The 8,712-nt window shown below is 41.2% G+C and overlaps 1 protein-coding gene across 12 annotated transcripts in view; it reads right to left on the bottom strand.

Moving 5' to 3' along the window:
* The window catches only part of ZNF143 (zinc finger protein 143), a 73,023-nt gene that overhangs the window by 48,709 nt on the left and 15,602 nt on the right, over window positions 1-8,712 (bottom strand). For all 12 annotated transcript variants that reach the window (XM_023189856.2, XM_023189851.2, XM_023189854.2 and 9 more), the window contains 2 exons: window positions 6,832-7,028; window positions 5,872-5,946 (listed from right to left, as the gene is read on the bottom strand). In XM_023189856.2, the coding sequence (XP_023045624.1) occupies window positions 5,872-5,946; window positions 6,832-7,028 (272 nt within the window). The remainder of the gene's footprint in view (window positions 1-5,871; window positions 5,947-6,831; window positions 7,029-8,712) is intronic.

Raw genomic sequence — 8,712 nt, forward strand, 5'->3', positions numbered from 1 at the left:
ACTAGACAGATAATCTAAGTCCTTTTGGGCTTAAACAATCTAGGAGGTGCTAATTATATTAGCACCTAGGACCACTATATTCTAAAGAGGTGCAAATTCCAGAGGTAGATACAGGACTGGAGCTAGTATTAAATTCCAAGGTGACCTCAATAATACAGAGGCTAACTGGCATTTACTGAGTAGTTGCATTTATGTGATGCATTGTGGTGGCTGCTTTACACATACTGTCTAATTGGCCCCCCTGGCTATCCAATGAATTCAATATTATCTATGATTTACAAATAGAAAAAATGAGACTCAGAGGGGTTAAGTAATGTAACTTGCCCATGGCCAAAAGCTGGGAAGTGAGATCTGAAGGAGTTTGGCTCTAGAGCTCAAGCTATTAACCCAGCAGGTTTCAGGATGCTGTAGTCCAGTGGGACCTAACTAGCAGACCTTCTGTAATTATAGAGTGAGAGACTCAGTAGGGCTGAGGATAAATATTGCATTATATTGTCTGGTTTAGTACTTATAATCCCATTTACTGTAATGGCCTAATGCACATGGCAGATATAACTTACAATCTGCTGTTTGTTAACTTGTATGATGTAAATAATCTATATTCTTGGGGGAGGATAAAATAAAAACAACTTGAATTTTAAAAAACGTGTTCTCTTTGAAGAAAGGAAACAATCCTAGAAGTGTGGCACCAGAGGAACTTCTAAGGAACCATAAGACACATCAGCACTGCCAGGAAGATTAAAAAACAAAAACAAAGTGGGGCATGGTGGCTCCTGCCTATAATCCTTGGGAGGCCGAGCTAGGTGGATCACGTGAGGGCAGAAGTTCAGACCAGCCTGGCCAACATGGCGAAACCTTGTTTCTACTAAAAATACAAAAATTAGTTGGGCATTGGTGGTGTGAGCCTGTAATCCCTGCTACTTGAGAAGCTGAGGCATGAGAATCACTTGAACCCGGGAGGCAGAGGTTGCAGTGAGCCGAGATTGTGCCACTCTACTCCAGCCTGTAGAGTGAGACTCTTTTCAAAAAAAAAAAAGAGAGAAAACAAAAACAAAGCCGATTTCTAACAATAATTATTATCAGGCAGTAAATCTCTCACTTTTTATTTTTTACTAATCTATACTATTTGGATTTCCTAAACATAAACATTACTTTTATCTTTAAAAATATGTAAAATAGATACGTGTAGAGTAAGATTATGGGTCATTTTGGGTTTTCTTCTTTGTACTTTCTCTGAATCAAAAAAAACTACTACAAATATTATCTTAAAAAATCTTTGGCCAGGTGCGGTGGCTCACGCCTGTAATCCTAGTGCTTTGGGAGGCTGAGGTGGGCAGATCACTGGAGGTCAGGAGTTCAACCGGGAGGCAGAGGTTACAGTGAGCCGGGATCAGGCCGTTGCACTCCAGCCTGGGCAACAGAGTGAGATTCCATCTCAAAAAAAAAAAACAAAAAACAAAAAAACAAACTTGCCCCTAAGACAGTCATGGATCTAATTAATAGCTTTCTTTTAGAGGTGGAAAAAAAGAGACTTAGAAAAGCAGGGTTCAGGCTGGGCATGGTGACTCATGCCTGTAATCCCAGCACTTTGGGAGGCAGAGGCAGGTGCATCACTTGAGGTCAGGAGTTTGTGATCAGACTGGCCAACATGGTAAAATATAAAAAAACTTTTTTTTATATTTCTTTAACAAAAATATAAAAAATTAGCCAGGCATGGTGGCACGTGCCTGTGATCCCAGCTACTCAGGAGGCTGAGGCAGGAGAATCGGTTAAACCCAGGAGGCAGAGGTTGCAGTAAGCCGAGATCAGGCCACTGCACTCCAGCCTGGGCAACAAAGCAAGACCCTGTCTCAAAAAACAAAAACCACAAAAAACCAAGTACTAGGTTCTCAACCTTAAATATGGTAATTAATTGTTTTAGAGAATGGTGAAGTCATGAACTTCCGATCCAGCACTAATGAAGAGAAATATAATGAGTCACAAGTGCAAGTCACACATGTAATTAAAAATTTTCTGAGCCAGGCGCGGTGGCTCACACCTGTAATCCCAGCACTTTGGGAGGCTGAGGCGGGCATATCACAAGGTCAAGAGATCGAGACCATCCTGGCCAACATGGTGAAATCCCGTATCTACTGAAAATACAAATATTAGCTATGTGTGGTGGCATGTGCCTGTAGTTCCAGCTACTCTGGAGGCTGAGGCAGGAGAATCGCTTGAACCCGGGAGGCGGAGGTAGCAGTGAGCTGAGATCATGCCACTGTACTCCAGCCTGGTGACAGAGTGAGACTCCATCTCAAAAAAAAAAAATTCTGGCCACGTAAATTGGTTCACACCTATAATCCCAGTACTTTGGGACGTCAAGGCAGGAGGCTCACTTGAGCCAACACTGCACTACTACACTCCAGCCTGAGCGACAGAGCAAGACTCAGTCTCAAAAAAATAAATAAATAAATAAAATAGGGGTCAGGCGTGCTGGCTCACGCCTGTGGTCCCAGCACTTTGGGAGGCCAAATGGGCGGATCACAAGGTCAGGAGTTCGAGACCAGCCTGGCCAGCATGGTGAAACCCCATCTCTACTAAAAATACAAAAAATTAGCCAGGCATGGTGGTGGATGCCTATAGTCCCAGCTACTCGGGAGGCTGAGGCAGGAGAACTGCTTGAACTGAGCAGGCTTGAACGGAGGTTGCAGTGAGCTGAGATCGCGCCACTGCACTCTAGTCTGATAAAGCAAGACGCTGTTTCAAAAAAAAAAAAATACCAGCCATGTTGGCTCACACCTGTAATCCCAGCATTTTGGGAGGCTGAGGTGAGTTGATTGCTGGAGGTAAGGAGTTCAAGACCAGACTGGTCAACAGGAGGAAACCCCATCTCTATTAAAAATACAAAAATTAGCTGAGTGTGGTGGTGCATGCCTGTAATCCCTGTTACTCAGGAGGCTGAGGCAGAAGAAACATCTGAACCCGGGAGGTGGAGGCTGCAATGAGCCAAGATCACACCACTGCACTCCACCCTGGGCAAGAGAGTAAGACTCCATCTCAAAATACATAAATAAATATAATAAAATAATAAAATAAAATAAAAAATTTCTAGTAACCAACTGAAAAAAATTAAACAGGTGAAATAGTAATTATTTTGTTTAACCCAGTAAGTCCAAATTATCATTTCAATGTTATCAATATAAGAAATTATTGATATTTTACGTTCTTTTTATCGTACTATGTCTTCAAAATCCACTTACAGCACATCTCAATTTGGACTAGTCACATTTCAAGTGCCACATACGGCTAGTGGCAACCATATTGGACATTGCAGATCTAGTCTGTAAGGAAGAGGTACAAAAGGCAAAGGAGAAAGAGCTACAGTTAAAAAAAAAAAAAAAAAAAAGAATCCTATTCAACAGTCTTCTATTTGTCTACTGGTACCCATACCAAATGGTAATATGTCTACAGATAAAGAGTAATGGGGCTTTTTATGACATTTTGCCTCAGCAGTTCTGAATTCCTAGCTACTGAGTTGAGAAATTTTTTTTTTTTTTTTTTCAGACAGTCTCGCTCGGTTGCCCAGGCTGGGGTGCAGTGGTGCAATCTTGGCTCAATGCAACCCCCACCTCCCAAGTTCAAGCGATTATCCAGCCTCAGCTTCCCGAGTAGCTGGGATTATAGGCACACACCACCACATCCAACTAATTTTTGTATTTTTAGTAGAGATGGGGTTTCGCCATGTTGGCCAGGCTGGTCTCAGACCCCTGACCTCAGGTGATCCACCCGCCTTGGCCTCCCAAAGTGCTAGGATTACAGGCGTGAGTCACTGTGCCCAGCCTTTTCTTTAAAAGATTCTATTTTTTAAAACTGTAGTAGTCTGTCAGCTATCAATAAGACAGATAACTTATTGGGCCACTCCAATACTCCAAGCCACTGACCTATAACTCCCGCATATATTTACCCTGTGTTTGCATCTTAATAGACGTTGACTTAGGTGGATTTGACATAGAACTGTATAAAAAATATTGAAGTCTCATTTTTGGGGGGGTAGGGGAGAACAGGGTCTTGCTCTGTTGCCCAGGCTGGAGTGCAGTGGCGCAATCAGCTCACTGTAACTTCAAACCACGGGCTCAAGGGATCCTCCTGCCCTAGCCTCCCAAATAGTTATGACTACAAATGTGTGCCACCACGTCTTGCTAATTTTTAAATTTTTTGTACAGACAGAGTCTCACTTTGTTGCCCAGGCTGGTCTCAAACTTCTGGGTTCAAGCAATCTTCCCACCTCAGCCTCTCAAATTATTCAGATTACAAGTGTGAGCCACCACAGCCACCTTAAAAGTCTCATTTCATTCACAAAATATGAACATGAATTGAGACCTGAAAATTTTGCTAAGAATCACACAGCATCAAAGCTGATGGGCTTAGTGAACTGAAAACTGTATTTATACTATTGCCACTTTGTGGCATCACTTCAGCTGGTAAACAGAAATATTGGCTATTCAGCAATGTGTAGAAGCATCATATTTCTTTTTTGTTTTTTTTGAGACAGTTTTGCTCTTGCTGCCCAGGCTGGAGTGCAATAGTGCAATCTGGGCTTACTGCAACCTCCGCCTCCTGGGTTCAAGCGATTCTCCCGCCTCAGCCTCCTGAGTAGCTTGGATTATAGGCACTAGCCACCATGCCTGGCTAATTTTTTGTATTTTTAGTAGAGGCAGGGTTTCACCATGTTGGCCAAGTTGGTCTCGAACTCCCAACCTCAACTCATCCATATACCTCAGCCTTCCCAAAGTGCTGGGATTACAGGCATGAGCCACCATGCCTGGCCAGAAGCATATTTCTACAAGTGAGTTCAGTGATTCCTGTTATTTTATCACTTACTATTAGCATAAATATAAAATCTTCTTGACAACCCCTAACAGTATCACTCAATGTCATAAGTGGTCATGTTAATGCTCAAGGTTATAAATGTGACCCTGAGTAGTAATTTAAGGAGTTAAATATAATAAAACTCTGAAGAATGAAAAAAAAAAAAACTACTATAAAGGAACAGTCAACAAAATATTAGAGATAATTGCTGAGAAAATAAAGAGCAGCATTAAAGCAGGAATGTACTACAATGATTGTATAAGCTCCAAGCATACCCTGCACACAAACATTCCCCCCAAACACAAAAACGATTCTTGAATAACGTAAGTTTTGAATTTTTGATTGTAGGAGATACCCAAGAATGTACCTGTGACTACTCTGTACATACTACAAAACTTTGAGAAGCACTGGTGCTCTAGGCTGTTACTTAGGTAACGGGCAGCCAATGACTGGACCCAGGGTGAACATTTGAACCATGGGAAACCAGCCCATAGGTCACCTGTAGACCAGGAAGCAGTCTGGCAGAAAAAGTATAAACAGCTTTGTCCAAGATTAGCTAGGCTGAACTCTCTTCAGAAGTTGAAAAGGAAAATATGGAGGGAATCAGTTGGAAGGAGAAGAAATTTAAAAATACAAAAAGCAAAGCAGTGAGGATTATTTAGAAAGAATCATGATGGAGTCCCAGAAAAAGTATCCACAAATTGCCATTCCATGGGTGGGGGCAGTCAGGAAATCACCTTGTCTCCACAACTGCCTTGTCCAGAAAACTGCCTTAGAATTCAGCACACAAGCTTCAACTGGATTTCTGTGGTATTTCCATTTCTTTAGTGTCATTTTGCATCCACCAATGAACACTGGGACCTCAGGCAGTTTGAGAAAGCTGCTGCCTAATACATACATTGTTTTTCTGAATTTGTGAGATTTTCCTAGAGAGGTAGTTGAGTTACCTATTCTTGCTTTCATCCACAGAAGGGCATAGAAATGCTAAGATAGATTTTTATATTAAAAAGTAGTTTTACATACCTGCATTTTTTTCTCTTGCTCATTTTCTCCAATCATTCCAGAACCTGTTACACTTTCACTTCCATCAATGGACACCTATAGGAATAAAATAAAGCTTTAAAACATTTTACATTTTGATAACGGTTTAGCCTGGTTAAGTACATGGTTCAGGGAGAAGCTTACAAAAACAACAAAAGAAAAAAAAAGTACATGGTGCTTCATTATCATTTATTTTTGTGTATATTTGAAAATTTCCATAATAGTCTAGGCATGGTGGCTCACGCCAGTAATCCCAGCACTTTGGGAGGCTGAGGCAGGAGGATCATTTGAGCCCAGGAGTTCAAAATCAGCCTGGGCAAAAGAGTGAGACTCTGTCTCTATTTATTTTGTTTGTAAAGGAAAAACAAGAAAATTTCCCTAATAAAAGTGAAAAAAAAAAAAAAAACCTTTTAAGTTATATGAGAGATACATGTTCAATGCAGGGGAAAAAAATCAGCCCTTTTGATATAAAACTTGAGACTTTTCCTCATCTATAGGTACTACTTCTTAATTCATAAGCAGTTCCATTTATACTTTATTATTTCTTTTATAGCTCCTCATCTTTGTGTATCTTTTGGTGAATTATCTGCCACTCATTTCTCTTCTATAATCCTTTACCCTATTCCCTTATTTTTTTTTTTCCAGTCTTTCTACACTTCACTTAAGATAAATGCTGATCTCTTCGATACTGACTGATTTTGACTTTGAATTGCTAGTGTCTTTTTCTTTTTTTAATTTCTGAATTTGAGACAGGGATCTGTGCTCAAACAATCCTCCCATCTTGGCAACCCAAAGTGCTAGGATTACAGGTGTGATATCACGCCATGCCTGGCCAAAATTGGCCAGTTTTTTTGATGAGGTGTACTTTTTTGTTTTCTTTTCTTTTCATGAAAAATAAAGAAGTTATATATTGGACATTCTTGACATTGTGAAATGCTATACCTTTGCTGCATACTGTTCCAAAGCACTGATGGTGTCGGGGTCAATTGTGGCATCCCCAGTGTGCAGACCTGCCACTGTCCCATCAGCCTGAATTGCCAAGATGGTGTCAGACTGCGGGACTTGCACTGCGTGGTGGATATAAGCTGTGGTGCCATCTTCCAGCTGAACCGCCTGTAATGCACTCTGGTCATAACTATCTGAGAGAGTGGAAGAGAATGGCATTAAATTAAAGGTAAAATCTGACAAACATTTACATATTGAAAGGAAGAGAGAAATGAGCTTTTATTGAGTAGTTTACTCTGAGTACTGGACCACGTACTTTATATGTGTTATTTCATTTAATCCTCACAGTAATTCTGCAAGGCAGGTATATTTACTGCCTTCATTGTATAAATGGGAACTCAGGTTTGGAGAAGTAACATCACTTTCCTTAGGAATCAGAAAATTTAAAAAACACCAACAAGCCAGGTGCAGTGGCTCAAGCCTATAAGCCCAGCACTCTGCGAGGCTGAGACGGGCAGATCACGAGGTCAGGAGATTGAGACCATCCTGGCTAACACGGTGAAACACCCGCTCTACTAAAAATAGAAAAAAAATCAGCCAGGCATGGTGGCACACGCCTGTATTCCCAGCTACCGGGGAGGCTAAGGCAGAAGAATCTCTTGAACCCGGGAGGCAGAGGTTGCAGTGAGCCAAGATTACACCACTGCACTCCAGCCTGGGCAACACAGCGAGAGTCCCTCTCAAAAAACAAACAAAAGAAAAACCACACTAACAATTAACAGTCAAAATCAATACATAGAGAAATCAGAATTTGAACTCATGTCAGTATGACTCCACAGTCCCTCCACGGTGTTTTTCTTTTTACCCTCTAAATGTCCATACTAAGATATATCTATATCTATAATGGTATCGATATAAAATTGTGATTTTATATCGATATATATAGAGAGAGTGAGTGAAATAATATATCTAGCCAGTTACAATTAACTTATGACTAACACTTATTGATAAAGAAAAAAGTGTGCCCATGTGCAGTGGCTCACGCCTATGATCCCAGCACTTTGGGAGGCCAAGCCGGGCAGATCACAAAGTTAAGAGATCGAGACCATCCTGGCCAACACGGTAAATCCCATCTCTACTAAAAATACAAAAAAAATAGCTGGGCATGGTGGCGCACACCTGTAGTCCCAGCTGCTCAGGAGGCTGAAGCAGGAGAATCGCTTGAACCTGAGAAGTGGAGGTTGCAGTGAGCCGAGATCGTGCCACTGCACTCCAGCCTGGTGACAGAGCAAGACTCTGTCGAAAGAGAGAAAGATAAGAGAGGAAGGAAGGAAGGAAGGAAGGAAGGAAGGAAGGAAGGAAGGAAGGAAGGAAGGAAGGAAGGGGTGCAGACTTTACTTTTTTCCAACTGTAATTAAACAAATTTATTTATAAATTTAAGTATTTTAATTTTTTTAAAGATTCCTCCCTTTGGCTTCACAACAAAACAGTCTTTCTAAAATGTGCTATGTCATTCTGTAATAAAATATTCTCTAGCTGGGCGTGGTGGCTCACTCCTGTAATCCCAGCACTTTGGGAGGCTGAGGTGGGCGGATTACCTGAGGTCAGGAGTTTGAGACCAGCCTGACCAACATGGTGACACCCCATCTCTACTAAAATACAAAAATTAGCCGGGCATAGTGGCGGGTGCCTGTAATCTCAGCTACTTGGGAGGCTGAGGCCGGAGAATCACTTGAAACCAGGAGGCAGAGGTTGCAATAAGCCGAGATTGCGCCCCTGCACTCCAGCCTGGCAACAGAGTGAGACTGTCTCGAAAAAATAAAATAAAATAAAATAAAATAAAATAAAATAAAATAAAATAAAATAAAATAAAATTAA

The sequence above is a fragment of the Piliocolobus tephrosceles genome, chromosome 13 (genome assembly GCF_002776525.5).
Source record: "Piliocolobus tephrosceles isolate RC106 chromosome 13, ASM277652v3, whole genome shotgun sequence".
NCBI lineage: Eukaryota > Metazoa > Chordata > Mammalia > Primates > Cercopithecidae > Piliocolobus > Piliocolobus tephrosceles.